Genomic DNA, 15,826 nt, shown 5'->3' on the forward strand with positions numbered 1-15,826 from the left:
ATTAAGGAACTTTAATATTTTATCCTGCTTTTTGTGCAAAAGTGCATCTCAGAATTTTCTTTATAAACACAGAAATGTGTGTAGTAAATGCAGAACATCATTGAAATGTTAATTTCAGGAATTTCATCCAAAAAGAGAATATTAGCCCTGAAGTTCAAGTAAAATCTCAATTAATTTTGATCCAAAAATCAGCTTATCAGAAAATTAAAATATTCTATGAGACCGCATTTTTAAAAAAAAAATAGGATTTTATTAATAGTCATTGATTTTCTCCACATAAAGGTAAGTAACACAAGGCTATTTCTAAAGAACCTGTCTGTTCAGAGTGGAAGTAAAAAGTCTACAGGGTAGTAAAGCCATCTGACAAAGGTCAGTCCCACAGACTGATCTAAATGCTTTGCTGCATCAGTGATTCATGTAAAACAAATCCCAAGTATTGAATGCATATACAACACAGTATCTTATGTATTAAATGTCCTTTTTTTATTTGTACTCTGTTTTTCAGGATTTTTTTTTCATGAAAAACTGAATTTTGTTACTTTTTCTGAAACACCAGTTATAAAAATGTATATATTTAATTCTGTGGAATGAATGAGTTTTCACTTTTTAAATTATTGTGCTCACATAAGAATACTTTTTAATGATATTATTTATTGAGATGACCATAGACCTGAGTGCATGACTGGAGGTAATCCACAATCTTTAAATTATGTCTAAATGCACTGTAAATAACAGGCTGAGTGTGTGAATGCTTTGAGCTGAAATATGTTGCACTTATGGAGAGGTATTAACAAGAATAAATGTAATCAAAAAGTCAACTGCTAGAAACTTAGAAAATAAACCTAAAGGAAAATGTTTTAACTGTTTGCAAGTGGGTTTTTATCCCAGTGAAGTAAAAAAAGTCCCTAAACGTAATTATCAAAAACATAATTGTCCCCCCTGGACATTGTAAAAAAAAAAAGTGTTTATTATTTATTTGGTGTTTTGAGGGCAAAGTAGGCGTACAGACCTCTAAAACAACCAGAATCTTTGAATTCGTCACTGCTCACTGTTTGCCACCAAGTGGCGTAGGTAGTCTGCATATCATGTTTCCTAGTCCATCTCTTTGTCATTTGTAGGCCAATGCTGCCCTCAAGTGGAGAATTCCTGAAATGGTTTCTAAAGGACAAACTATATTTTCATCACTGAAAGTTTGGTTCCTCTGAGTTTTTGTTTGGGAGATATAAGAATTTTGTGTTTCATGGCTAATAGTCAAAGTTTGACACATAGCCACGCCCGCATGCTTTGAAGTACAAGAAATCCGTTGATGACTTTTGACCTTTGATGCCTCAAGTGTGTGCTGAGTGATTTTGAAGTCTGTATCTGAAAAACTGTAGGAGGAGTCTGCTCAGATGCAAAGGCTGTAAACATAAAAAATGGGGTCAATTTTGGAACTTCAATCCAAAATGGCTGACTTCCTCTTGGGTTTAGACCATGGCTCCAAGAGACTTTTTTGGAGCCATGTGTACCAAGTTTTGTAATTCTAGGTTAAAGCATGGCTTGGAGCTGATCATTTAAAATATTCTAGGGGGCGCTATAGAGAAATTAGGCCACGTCCACCAAATTTTACTATGGACTCCTGTCAGGGGCTGGATAAAGATCCATCCTAGTGAGTTTGGAGAAGCTCGGCCCAAAACTGTGGAATTCAGAGCCAAACGTATGACAGCGGCGTTAGAGGTCACTTCGCCACACTGCCACGCCCACCTGCTCCATCAAAGCCAAATGGGGTTGGAATCCACAACACACCAATATGTCTTCTGTGTCTGGATACAGTTTCATGTTGATTAGGTCAAAGGGGTAAGAAAGCTACCGTTCCCAGTAAAACATGACACTTCCTGTTCTCAGGGGGTGTGGCCTAAGTGATGTCATCATTTGATCATGGGGTATTGTAGGACTCCCGATGATGATCAATCACTGAAAGTTGGGTTCCCCTGACAGTTTTAGTGTAGGAGCTATAACTGTTTTGTGTTTCGTGGCAAGTAGGTGAACTTTGACCCCTGCAAACCCCCTTTTCAACATGCTGAAAAACTCACAGTTTTGATAACTTTGAATCGGCCATGCCTTCTGATCAGACTGACTGGGTTTGAAGCTGATGAATTGAAATCCCTAGGAGGAGTTCGATCAAATACGAAGGCTGTAAACGGCAAAAATGGTGTCAAAATCGGAACTTCAATCCAAAATGGCCGACTTCCTGTGATACTTGCACTATGAAACCACACATCATTTTATTTTTATATATATATATATATATATATATATATATATATATATATATATATATATATATATATATATATATATATATATATATATATATATATATATATATATATATTTAACCTTTGTCTTTCTAGACTTTAACATCAACTTCCTCAATATCTGTAATTATTCTTTATTTGTTTTTATTATTTTTAATATTTGTCTTTGAGTTAACATCTGTATGCATGTTCATGTTATTTGTTTGAAATAAAATAAAATAAAAAAATGTTGCCGCATGTCTTCCCCCTTTCTCATAGCCCACTTTCTGGTATGGTAACTGCTAAATAAATACAACTAGCGCTGACAAAACTTTAAAAATAAATAAATGAATGAATTTTACCGCAGGGAATCAAAGTAAATGGCAAAAAGGCCAGACTGTCTGCTAGAAGTTATGTATAGATGTATAAATGTGCAACAACTCAAGATTTTTTTGTTTAAAGGTATTATGGTATGTAAAATATAAGTAAGGACAATGTGAGGCCACTGTGAACGCTTATAAGGTCTGGGTTTAAATGGAGGAGGGGATGGATGGCCCCATGCCCTGCAAAGCAGAACAGAAATCTTAACAAAGTGGGTGGGATTTTTTTCTTCTTCTTCGTCTTCGTTTTGGGGGTCGGGGGGGTGGAGGAGTTTTGCTCTCCTTCAAGAAGACAGATGGATGTGATGCCCAATAGGCGTTCAGAAATATTCTGCAGCTACCAACCAGATCCGCTTGAATTAGAAATAAAGTGCCACACGAGTTAGTCGCGCAGGTTGTCATTCTGGAGAGAGGGGAACCACGAAATGTGAGGCGATCGCATCACTCATGAGATAATTCACACGGGATTAGACTGCGTATTTCACTCGGATTATATTCCTGTTTAAAGTACACAGCAGAAACTCCTGCAGTTTGTGCGTCCAGGGACTCGGAGGGACTGATTGAAAAACGGAGCTACGACGGGAACTTTGAAGTCAGTAAAAGTGTGTGTTTTCATTAGCGGAGTGGGTGCGTGAGGGGCGGGAGGAGGGCAGGGTGGGCATGTCGGGTCGGAGCGGAGGAGCGCCCCGGGGATGCAGCAACCCCAGCCTGCAGCCCCTCCGAGCCACCGTCCCGTTCCAGCTCCAGAGAGGCTCCGCTCCCCTGTGCAGAGAGCCCAAAGCGGGTAAATACACGCAGCAGGCGGCGGCCACTTCCACGCACCGCAGAGACACTACAGCTAGTTTTCAGTTGCTTTATAAATGTTACATTTTGCTTCGAAATTGCAAAACGGAACGTTCATTTGTTGAGTGATTAGGAAATATGTTTACTTTTCATGCAACTAAAGCAATAAATGACAACAAGGAGAGTTGAGTTAGTTAAACAAAAAACAAGAACCGATGTACTCGAAGAAACACCGATCATTTGTGATGTCATCCAGCACGTGTGCATAGAAGGGAGATATTATCGTAAATAAACAATGACTTAAAAACATTAAGGCAATTAGGAAAGATGAGCCTGATATGTTCTATATTAGACAAGAGGGCTAGAAACGATTAATTGATTATTTAAATAATTGTCAACTAACTTAGTAAAGACATCGAAATCAAAATGAAAGCTTCCCGTCACACACACACACACACATGCTGAATTATTGTATCTTTTAACGAGAAAAATATGAAAATGCATATTAGAGAAAACTAATTTTCCACTACAAAATAAGTTGATATACGTATATCAGTGTTTTCAAATTAGTTTTTTGTTTTAAATCCAAATAATTGATTATTCATCAGCGTAAACAATCAAATAATCAAGTACTGAAATAATTGGTAATTGCCAGCTTTATCTACACTGCAAAAGCACAAAATCTCACCATGAACTTTGGTAAAGTTTAGTGCAAATGTCTTTGTACACTTGAAATAAGACAAAACTAACTTAAGAGTAACTTTACAGGAATGTGTAGCAACTTGTTTTAAGTAAATATTCCCTTAATATTGATGAAAAAGTACCAGCTCCATTGGTGAATTAAGACTTTTTTTAAAATCAATATTAACAAATTATTGACTAAAAACAAGTTTCTATATTTTCCTGAAGAGTTTCTTCTAAGTTAGTTTTGTCTCATTTCTGGTGTACAAAGATATTTGCATTAAAAAATGGACCAGAATTACTTGGTAAAAGTTTGTATTTTTGCAGTGCGTCAATGACAGAAAGGCTTGTAGCTCTACAGGGAAAAAATGTCCCATTCTTGTCATAATCCGAACAGAAGGAGCTTCAGTTTCACTTAGCTTGTTGGCTTAAAATTAGAGTTTCAGCACACTCAGAGAAAGCTATGTCAACAAAGGAGGTTACTAACCCTGAAACATAACTTTCCTCTCATGACGTTATTTGGACACTCGAATGCCCCTTTGCACTGTGACCTGCTGGAGTTTTCAACGCTAACACAGCAGCAGTAGCAGCAGCACTTTTAAAGGCCTCTTTGTTTCCCTCACAGTGCTTGTTACTTTAACTAGGTTCATGAAACTCACATCTGCATGTTATTTATACTTTCTGTCTCCCCAGTAAAAGACAGCATAATGTGGATTTGCTTACCGGTTGGTGGGAAATAAACTATCAGCTCGTGTCGAGAGTCATAAAACTACCAGAATAAAGTCACAGTAAACACATCAGTATCATATTATTATCAGTGGCAGGACTGTTACTGATAATAATCTGATACTGATATTAGCAGATTAAGTATTTCCTTATTCGTAAAACTGATACCAAAGTATAACTTCATAAAATGCTCAATGTTCCTCAGTTTCTTGCAGCTGTAAAACTGCTTTTTCATGTCAGAGTTCTGGTAATATCACAACTTTATTCTCATATTATTGCAACCTTAATCTTGCAATATTATAGTTTTATTCTTGTAGTATTATGAATTTATTCTCGTAATATTATGAGTTTATTCTTTCAATATTACATATTATCACTTTTTGAACACCAAAGAACAATCAAACATTTCCCGCACAAAGAGAAGAACATTTAGTCCGTTAGAGTTTTATGTTTTCATACTTGATGTTTATTTATTTTGCGATAAGTAATCATCTGAACACCGTAGTGGTACATTCAACCTAATTTAACCACCTGCTCTGCTGATGATTTGTCAGAGAGTTGGTGTGTGGGTCTCCCTTTTTTTAAAGTTGAACCGAATTCTGCAGCACATCTACATGTTAAGATTGTCAAAGTCAAGCTAGCGTTCCTGACCTACTCCCCTCTCCCTCGCAATTTAAAAAAAATTACAACCTTTACCTGACCTTGTCATCTAGTTGTTGCAGAGTTGATAATTAGTCACAAATCACTCTCTCCCTTGTTCTTTTATATAGAATTTAGCGCGTTATATGTCCACAATTTCTCAGTAAAACCAGTGGTAGCAACTTTTTGGGTTTTTGGATTTTTGTTTTACCACTGTATGTGCTGTTCAATGGCTGCTGGACAAGACAACTATTTTGTTTTTGACCTACCACTTGCTACGTTCTAGCTGGTTGTGCAGGAGACACCACTTTTGCTTTTGAACCATTCGTACATTGCGTTTCTGTTTGTAGTCATTTTCATGTGCGAGTGTAAATATTGAGTTTGGGGGCATGGCCAGCAGCAGATAATTTGGATTTAAAGTGACAAGACATCCTTAAACAGCTAACTTTCAAAATAGATAGAACTGAATAAACTAAAATATCATTCTTTAATAATAATTTACAAAAAATGTAATGGATATGTTTTGCATAGACCATAATAAACTTATCCTAACTTGTTAAAAGAAGCCTTTAAAATGCAATTAAACATGGACGCTTCTAACAAATATCAATAACAAGTAATTTTATTTTTTTCGTTTCAAAGTAAAACAGACTGAATACAGATGAAAATCTTCTTTTCAGAATTATGCACCATTTCTTGTTCATCTGTCACCAACTTATACTTCATTACTCATTTATTGTTTATGTTTTCTTCTGTTCCCAAAGTTGATAAAACCGCCGCTCGCCCGCCGAGGCCCACGATCCGCCGAACTCTTTCTCTGGATACGATCGTCGCACCGTATCTGCAGGGCCAGTGGCCCAGAGAGGCAGAGGCCGCCTTTGTCAATGACAAAGCCACTCAGGTAGAAGCCATTTTATCCGGAAACCCTCCAATTACCAACTAGGTTTAGCATAAGTGCTTGAGGATTAGGGCAAATTGAAATTTGGGGTATTTTAAGATTTAATCTTTGGAAAAACTGGCATTTTTTTGCTAATGCTGTTTTGGGTTTCCATAGTTCAGAGTGTTGGCGGCCATCTTGTTTTATGGTTTCTGTTTATTTGGACTTCAGGTCAACTCCTCAATGCAATATTAGGACCAAGCTATGATTTTTTTTTAAGTAATAATATTGAATGAATAAAGTTGTAATTTTACCTGAATAAAGTAATAAGTTTATGAGAACTCCTTGTGACCAATTAATGTCAAATTATTATTATTTGCTTGATTTTAAAATGATTGTGCAAACAGCAGAGTTTATTTTGAAGAAAGAATCACATGAGCTGATCTTAATAACTCTAAAAGGTTTTTTCTCAGAATTTTAATACTGTTTTGGTAAAATGGTGTCTTTTTTCTTTAATATTATGACTATTTTATTGTAATTAAATAAAATTTCTCATAGCTTAAAACGTTGTAGTCAGACTTACAGAAAAGATGATTGAAATAAAAGCCACTTTTTGAAAATATTTTCTGTAATTTTGTTTTTAGAATAGAAAGACAGTAATAGGACCATTAAAATAATAAATAAAAAAATAAAATGATGAAAATAAAGTAATAAAAATACAAGAATAATGTCATAACATTACTGGAATAAAGTCAGAATATTATGAGAATAAAGTTGTAAAATTATGAAAATAAAGTAAAAATATTACTAGAAAAAGTCAGTAATGTTGCAAAAGTAAAGTCTCAACATACCGTATTCTCATAACATGCTGACTTTAGTCTCATAATTTATTTTTTTTTAATTTCTTATAGTAATACTCTATCGTAGATGAGAAAGCAACCAAAAACAAAGTAAATAAATCAATTAAAAAATGACCAGGCATGAAAAAGGTAATTTTTTTGTCCATATTGCTGGTTTACTGCCCAGAGCTGAACATGTTTGATCAGATGAAACCTGCTGCAGACGGGCTCATCCCCCAGAACGCCTCAGCTCCAGGCTGAGTTGGTAAAACCCAGAGATCTGCAGGTGTCTGGGCTTCCAGTTTGATGCAGCGGTTGGAAAGCAGCCAACTGGAAATATTCGTTTTTGTTCTTCCTCAAACTGCTGCTTCCCCTCCGCCGCCCCTTCACTGTATCTGGTGCACAAAGACTTAGCATCATCTTCATCCTGGCTGCTGACACAGTTTAAGGCCCGCATAAACCCGCTTTGCCTGCATTGTGAGGGAACGACCCCTCCTGACCTCGCCCCATCCCCCCGGCTCGCCACCAACCCTCCTGAAGCTCCGCTGCTTTACGTCAGATGGCATTACAGCCCTGTGATTGCACTAAACTAACCAGAAATATCGCTAAAATACTCTGATATGTGTTGAAACATTAGAAAAGAGTTGGAATTTCTGAATATTTCTGCAAATATTTGGCTAATTATTAGTGAAATTGTAAAAATGCAAAATAAACAAATCTTTTTTACCTATTTAGAGACACTTTATTTATGAATGATGAAAGCCCTGCAGTCTATTTAGGTCATTGTAACCTTAGACGGACTATGCAAAACTCTTTACATGTGTTTCCCATTCGTTCATTCATGCCCACACACACACACACACACACACACATGCTGAAGGCAGAGTAAATGAGTTCAGATTTCCACATGTGGAAGAAATTTCAACCGAAAAGTTTGTTATCAAAACTATAATGTTAGCTAAATATTGCATCTTGCTGCTTTGATTTTATGAAATAGTCGGTTTCACCCATTTGCTATTGCAAATATCAAGATTTTTATCTGGTTTAATTTCCTCCTGATTGTGTAAACATCTTAGTAGACTTAAAATAAGACAAAACTAAATTAGAAGTAACTTTTCAGCAAGAAATAGAACCTTGCTTTAAGTAGATAATTCCTTAGTATTGATGCAAATGTTCTAATTTCATAAGTAGATTATTTCCCTTATATTATGGAAAATATTAATTGTTATAAATGAAATAATCTACTAATAGAACTAGAACCTTTTCATGAAGATTAAGGAATTATTGACTTAAAACAAGCTCATATATCTTGCTGGAAAGTTACTTCTAAGTTAGTTTTGTTTTATTTCAAGTGTGGTAAGATGTTTAAAAAAGAAAAATTCTTGGTGTTTTTGCATCTCATATTGTTTTGTTGTCACCGTCACTGCAAAAACACAAAAAGGTTTTTTGAGACAAAAAAACAAGTAACTCTCCAGAAAGAAACAGGAGCTTGTTTTAAGCCAATACTTTCTTAATATTGATGTAAAAGTTTAGCAGTTTTTCATCAAATTGATCTGCAACACTGTAAAAACACAAAATCTTACTAAGTATTTTTGGGCCGGTCTTTCCGTCAAACCTTTCTCACCGGAGAGTAAAAGAGGACAAATTACACATTTGGAAAGCCAAGTAAGATCGGCTTCATATGTAAAAATCAGCTGATCACTGACCTCCCAAAATTACGGAAATCAGCACACAATCAAAATAAATCTACACTCCTAATCATTTACCTTATAACAAGACATTTTTCCCATCTTATAAGTGAAATAATAAATCTAGAACTTTTTCCACAAATACTAAGGAATTATTAACCTGAAACAAGCTCCAATATTTTGCTAAAAAGTTACTCATAAGTTAGTTTTGTATTATTTCAGGTGTACTAATATATTTGCACTAAATTAGATCAAAAATACTTGTTAGCATATTGGGTTTTTTTCAAGTGCTCTATCAAACCTGAAGTTGGAAAGCTGGTTATTTGTTGCCTACTTTAAGGCCTTGTAGTCATAAACTCCTTTTTATTTAGATTGAAATCATCTGAGAACCTAATAAAATAATTTTGATCACAGAACTACAGATGTAAGTCGCTGCTCTGCTCCGTTTAGATGGAAACATTAGCCATGCAGGCCACATTCTCGTCTACGTTTCAAGTCTTTTTATAGGTTGGTGTCCCATGATGCCCTGCTCATGTTATGGGAAGGGTGGGATGTTAGATCTGGATGATTACATAGAGGATGGGGGGCGGTTTGGAAGCTGTAACTTTATTCCAGTGTCACTGAATGACTCACGCATGCTGTATTCTGACCTATTTAGCCTGCTGGACATGATATGTGTTTTTCCTACAGGAGGAAACTTTTCTGTAGCATTTTGAAGCTGATACTTTGAGATGAGGTTGTATTTCTGAGGCAAACGAAGTTAGCTGATGAATATAATGGAGCCCACAGAGTGGGCCGGGTTGTTTGGGAAGCGGGTCGATGAGAAACCAAAGCTTTAGCGTAGCCGGTCCAACACAGAATCCGGTCGGGATGAACGTCCAGAACCAGCAGCTCAGAGGGATCGACCAGGCTGCAGCTGGCAGACGATCAAAAGTGAATGTGAAGAAATCGGTACGGAGGGTGACTGAAAAAGAAGAAGTGAAATTTTAATGTTTGCATAATGTTTGCTAATAATGTTAGCGTGTGAGTTTGAGTCCAACGAGGCGACGAGTTTGAGTTTGATTGTGAGGTTTGGATGGGGGAGTTTCTCATCTGTGTGTCTTCTTACCAAGTATCTTTGGTCTAGTTTCTACTCAAAATATCTCAGTGCACTTGTCTTAAGTAAATAATTATATAATATTGATTAAAAAATTACTAGTTCTAGCAGAATTTTCCCATATTATGAGTGAAATAATCTGCCAGTGGAACTTCTTCTATTTTAAGTGTACAAAAATGTTTGTAGTAGAAACCAGACCAAAAATACTTTGTAAGATTTTGTGTTTTTGCACCTAACAGTGGTTCCTTATTGCATTCACTGCAAAAAAACAAAAGAGTTTCTTGTGCAAATATGTTAGGACACTTAAGTCAATAATTCCTCAATATTTGTGGAAAAAGTACTTGTTCCATTATTTCACTTATAACATGGGAAAAATGGTGTAGTTATAAGTGAAGAAATCTGACAGTGAAACAGGTAAATTTTAATTATATTAGGTAACCATTAACTTAAACTAATGTCATATTTCTTGCTGAAAAGTTAGTGGTAAGTTAGTTTTGCCTTATTTCAAGTGTACTAAGATGTTTGCACTAGAAACTCAACAAAAATGCTAGATTTTGTGTTTTTGCAGCTCACAGTGGCTTTTTGTCCAGTTCATTGGAAAAACACAAAATCTTACCAAGCATTTTTCCAGTTTGTAGTGCAAATGTCCCAGTACACTTGAATTAAGACAAAACTACATTAAAAGTAACTTTTCAAGAAGATTAAGGTGCTTGTTTTAAGTCAGTAAGTCCTTAATATTGTTTTTAAAAGAGTAGTAGTTCCATTGGTAGATCATTTCACTACATAACAAAGATATTTTCTCTTGATATAAGTGAAATAATCTGCCCCGGGTTGCTAGGTAACGGGCTGGGCTTGGCTCTGGTTGCTAGGTAACAACGCCAGAGGAACTTAATATTTTTCTTCAATATTAAGGAATTCTTGACTTAAAACAAGCTCCTGCAGCTTCCTAAAACGTTACTTGTAAGTTGGTTTTGTCTTACCGAAAACACTCGATGAGGTTTTTGTGTTTTTGCAGTGCGTGTTTGCGAAAGCGGGGCTGTTTTTGCAGCTCACAGTGGTTCCTTGTCACCTTCCTCTGTACAGCTGTTGTGGGACAGGTGTGTGAGACAGGTGTGGGCCTCAGCGTCTCTCAAAGCTGTAGAGCTGATGGCCGTTTGCTGGCTCAGCAGAAAGCGTAGAGTTCCTCTCAGAGGTCAAACCTGCTGACCCCTGCTTTGATCCGCGTTATCCCCCCTCAAGAGTGTGAGAGACGACACACTGGACTCCTTGTTCATCTGACTGTGTGTGTTTTTAAAGACTCCGTGTTCCTGGACAGAGGAGACCCGGGGAAGGAGGAGTGTGGGTGGGCACAAGCGCTCAGCGTCTTGGGGAAGTGCAGAGCACTTGAAGGAGGCAAGTACTTAACTAATAAAGCTTTTTCACGCCTTTAGCTTGCAATATTAACAGGACCCCAGGGGAAAGTTCGTACCTTTCCCTTTCAGAGTCAGTCAAACTGGAACCTAAATCAGTTTTATCTCCTTTCTGCCCTCAGGTGGCCAAAGTGAGGCACCATCTGCAAAAACGCTCCAGGAATTCTCCTCCCTCTGCAGGTTATGAGCTCCCCCACGGCACGCTGCCGGCAGGACAGGCGGCAGGCGTCACTCAGGTACTTTATTATTACGAAATGTATGTTTGTTTATGTTTATGCACAAATCTTTTCAGAATGAGCTGTTTTAGAGCCTCCTATCACTTTAAATCCATATAACCTGCAGCCGGCCACGCCTCCAACTCAACATTTAACATTTGCAGTCTTTTGCATGTGAAAATGACTTCAAACAGATGCCCAATTATAGAACAATACATCTTTGTAAAGCAGAAGTGGAGCCTCCTGCACAACCAACAAGAATGCAGTAAGTGGTTTCTGGCTATTAAGTCAATAATAAACAAAATACAGAAGTAAAACCAGCTGCTTCTAAAAAAACATCCAAATGCTTAAAATAAAAAGCCAGCTGATTTTTGGCAGTAAGTTAATGTTATTTTGGTGTCTGGAAATGAACCATTTCAAAAGCCTTCTGACTGCTAAGTCACATTCTGTGGGTACTGCGTTGTAACCTAGCAACCCCTGCAGAGTTCCACCCGTTACCTAGCAACACAAATGGAACTCCAGCATGTTAGGTGAGCTAGTTTTACCGCTGTATTCGCTGTGCAATGGCTGCTGGGAAAGACAAGTGTAAGCAGCCCTTCTCACTGTGAGTGTAAACATTGAGCTGGGAGGCGTGGTCAGCAGCAGTTTATTTAGATCTAAAGTAAGAAGACGCCCTAAAGCAGGCCAAAAAAGTTATATAATAGGTCACATTCAACCGTTTTTCTGCAGACAGTTCCCATGATGCCTCTGAACAGGCTCGCACCGCGGCTGAGACGGAGCGTTGAGGGTCTCAGCTTGGAGCTGGAGGAAGTGTTTGTGTCTGAGAAACCAGACGATGAGCATGAGGTCGGCCCACCGAGTTATGCTTTTGAGTTTTAAAACGGGTGCCATGAATATTGTTTTTTACATTCTAGCAGTTACAAAGAGAAGTTATAAACTGCTGCTGGGCAAGTTACTCAACAGGTTGTTGCTAGGTAACCAAAGGGCGAGTGAGTGAGTTGCTAGGTAACTTCTTTGTCAGTTTATTGTCCAGTAAAATTTGTTTCAGTGACAGCTTTACTCTTATGCATATTTTTTTTATAATATTGTGTTTGTGTTTAAGTTAATTCAGCTGAATATTCCAGATCTTGGATATCCCAGACGGCCACAGAGCTCCTGTCCCGGCTCAGAGATGCAGCAGCGGCTCTCAGAGCGAATCGTCCCCATCCCTCCGGTCTCCCTCCCTGTCTCCATGCCCGCTCGACTCGTCACTCCGGTCCGGTTCCCCATGCCACCTGGACGCATCACGATTGTCCCCCTCCCCGCCGCCGTGCCCCATGTTGGACCCAGGTTGGACTCTGGACTGTTTTCAGAGCTTAACGCTGAATTATCAGTTTCAGTTCCTGTGTTTAGTGATGTGTGTGGGTCTATGCAGAGCCTGCAGAGTGTGAAGGATTGTGCTCCTCTTCATCAGCGTCGCTTCCTTCGTTCGCACTAGAAGCTCCTCTTCAGCAGCCCTGCTCATCTTCGCCCCGTCCAAACAAAACCTACTCCTTCCAGCGAGTCCCGCCAGAAGGCTGCGAGCGAGTTCGAGTTTGTGAGGAAGCAATGTAAGTTTTAGTTGGTCTAGTAACTAACATATAAATATTGAAGGTCCACAGAGGCCCATTGTGAACAGAGTTGAGTTGTAATTAGTTGCTTTTATTCAGCTCAACTTGAAAAAATTAACTTTTTGGAGTATTTTTACTACGTTTTACTTTTTACTTTTATTTGAGTAATTTTATTATGAAGTATCTCTACTTGTACTTGATTAAAATTTCTTGATTTTCTATCCACTGAATGAAAAACAAACATGTTTTAACCAAATACTCACCAAAGACACACACCTGCAGTTTTTATTAAAGTTTCATAAGATTTTATTGAAAAAAACTGACTTGGAAAAATTTTCTTTTGTCTAATTTAGTTATTTTTTTGTTACTTTTATGAATTATTGTAATTTTTATCCTTTAAATACCACAATTTCTTCTCAACTTTACATTCTCGTCTATATATAAATTGTGGAAAGATCAATCTCCTCCACCTGTTGCCAGAGTTATGGGCGACTGAAAAGATGCACCGCTCCCAAACAAAATCAACCAGTCAGAGCGAGGAGGAGGGTATTGGTGCTGTCAGTTAACCTCATGTACTCGCTGCTAAATGTGCAAATGGCAGAGAAACAATTTAACATCTTCAGTGATAGCTATATTTATCATTCACAACATGCTATGCTAGCAGAAGCATACCAGAGAGCAAGGAAGGTGATTGACAGCGCTAAGATCCGCCTACTGGCTCTGATTTGTTGTTTCTAGTTAGCACACTTTCTTCACAGATTATCAGATTATCATACCATACTGCCACACGTATTGACAATTTCAACAAATATGTCAAAAACATTTGTTTTTATCAAAGTGACACATTACAGATTTAACCAGAGACGTTCATGACTTAATTTGAAGTGTTTAAATTATTCTTGATGTATGTTAGCACTGATTCTATGTCCTCTTTGAATCTTTTTATTTCCAGGTCTGCCTGTCCAGATGAGCAGCTCCTCCAGCCCTCCTGCCCGGACCCTAATAAAGTCAACTTTACCCCCCATGGAGGCTCAGCTTTCTGCCCAGTCAGCCTCCTGAAGCCCCTGCTGCCCTCCATGGACCTCCTGTTCCGCAGCCTGTCCGTGTCGCCCGTCACTGGCTGCTCGGGTCAGGCCTCCCCCACCAGGCACCTGGGCATGCAGTAGGCGGAAACCTAAACGCCGTCTCTCAGGACTACACAAGAATGCACTGCCAGAACCTGGAACACTTGCTAATGTTTTGGTGCAGACTAACGATTACGTGTCTCATTGCTGTGGGCATCTTTACCGTTACGCTCTGTGCGACTGTAAGCATTCGTTGCTGCCATTCTTCAGGATAATGTGACCTAACATTCAGTCTGTTTGTTGGCCATTTCTCCCCGAAGGATCTTTTTTTGTTTGTTTGTTTTTCAACTTGACAAAGATGATTTAAGTTAGGAATACATGTTTTTGTATTGTCATTTTCAGGTTTTGGTTTCATGCCTTTAATTTCCCAGGATTTTTTTCTTTTTCATGTCAAGTAAGTGGACTTACTTTCAGAAAGCCAGGCACTTACACCACATGTAAACAGCTGTTATAGGCATTAACTTGAAAACAGGTATGTGGTAAATTTATATGCTAAATGTGTTGTTTAAAAATATATTTTAACACTTATCCCCTTCTTTTCTACAGATGCTAGGATAGACTATATTTATTTTCTTACTTTTTTTAAGGATTCACTGTTATATATTTATGTCTGCAGTTTTACAAGTTGGACAGGAAGTTTTGATTTACTTGCCTAAAACTTACATAACTATAATAGAGTTGATTTGTAGTGGATTTTTACATTCTCAATTACTCAAAAATAAGGTTTTGGTGGCTTAAGCCTTATTAACAAAAACAATTGACGTGGTAGGAAAACCAAAACAGGAAACCACAACTACTGCTCATCCATTAAACAAGGTCAATATTGCTTTGTTGTTGTTGTTCATCTTTTACTAAGTGTAGCAGTAAATAGTGTGGAAAACACTGGTTTTTGTTTTCTTTTTGTCCACCTCTATTAAAACTGAATTAAATTTTGATTCTATCTTTTCTAGACTTTGTAAATTGGTTTGGATTATTAAATGCAGTGTTGAATAAAAAGCAAAAGTACTGTGCTGTGTCTATTAATTGTTTTTAAGATTTTTTTAAAAAAGTTGGTAAATATCAGTAGAGTATTTGTGTGTGGAATGTGTTAAATATTAAATGAACCACTAAGTTACCTATTGAATGATTTTTTTTTTTTCAAAACTAGTTTTTTTTCCGAACAAAGAACATTGCAGAAAAAAAGTTTTGTGCATACAATATAATAAATAACATTAAACAACAAAATAATAAATAACATAAAATAAAACCACAAAAAAATCAACTGTATTTGTGATACTCAAAGAGTCTCGCAATATAGAAAGTATAGATGCCTTTAAAATAAATAAATAAAATAATTATCTTTAAATTTAGACAACTGTCATTATTATTGTGCTGCTGTTTTCGACACGTGGATTTGCTGTTTGCATTGTGATTGGCTCATAGTGGAGCTTTAATACTTACATGGACCAATGAAATCAATCCACATCACGACGCGACAAAAAAGTACGCTACCAGTTCAAGAAGC

At 37.3% G+C, this 15,826-nt stretch overlaps 1 protein-coding gene across 3 annotated transcripts; it reads left to right on the forward strand.

Moving 5' to 3' along the window:
* Positions 1 to 3,020: 3,020 nt before the first annotated feature.
* Positions 3,021 to 15,328, forward strand: fam117aa (family with sequence similarity 117 member Aa). 3 transcript variants are annotated; one of them, XM_044100272.1, is made up of 8 exons: positions 3,024 to 3,440; positions 6,250 to 6,386; positions 11,282 to 11,377; positions 11,517 to 11,630; positions 12,339 to 12,455; positions 12,734 to 12,938; positions 13,024 to 13,198; positions 14,151 to 15,328. In XM_044100272.1, the coding sequence occupies exons 1-8, from the start codon at positions 3,317 to 3,319 to the stop codon at positions 14,362 to 14,364; spliced, it is 1,182 nt and encodes a 393-aa protein (XP_043956207.1). In that variant the 5' UTR covers positions 3,024 to 3,316; the 3' UTR covers positions 14,365 to 15,328. The 3 variants fall into 3 exon arrangements, with proteins under 3 accessions (XP_043956208.1, XP_043956207.1, XP_043956209.1); XM_044100273.1 differs by lacking the exon at positions 12,339 to 12,455 and having other exon boundaries at positions 3,021 to 3,440; XM_044100274.1 differs by lacking the exons at positions 3,024 to 3,440; positions 6,250 to 6,386 and adding an exon at positions 9,448 to 9,840.
* The last annotated feature ends 498 nt before the right edge of the window (positions 15,329 to 15,826 follow it).

The sequence above is a fragment of the Gambusia affinis genome, linkage group LG19, assembly GCF_019740435.1.
Source record: "Gambusia affinis linkage group LG19, SWU_Gaff_1.0, whole genome shotgun sequence".
Lineage (NCBI taxonomy): Eukaryota > Metazoa > Chordata > Actinopteri > Cyprinodontiformes > Poeciliidae > Gambusia > Gambusia affinis.

Excerpts from the sequence above, each read along its gene's own strand:
- fam117aa (XM_044100272.1), top strand. The coding sequence starts at position 3,317 with ATGTCGGGTCGGAGCGGAGGAGCGCCCCGGGGATGCAGCAACCCCAGC. Across the intron at positions 11,631-12,338 it reads AGGCGGCAGGCGTCACTCAG|ACAGTTCCCATGATGCCTCT; the intron begins GTACTTTATTAT and ends GTTTTTCTGCAG. Across the intron at positions 12,939-13,023 it reads GTGCCCCATGTTGGACCCAG|AGCCTGCAGAGTGTGAAGGA; the intron begins GTTGGACTCTGG and ends GGGTCTATGCAG.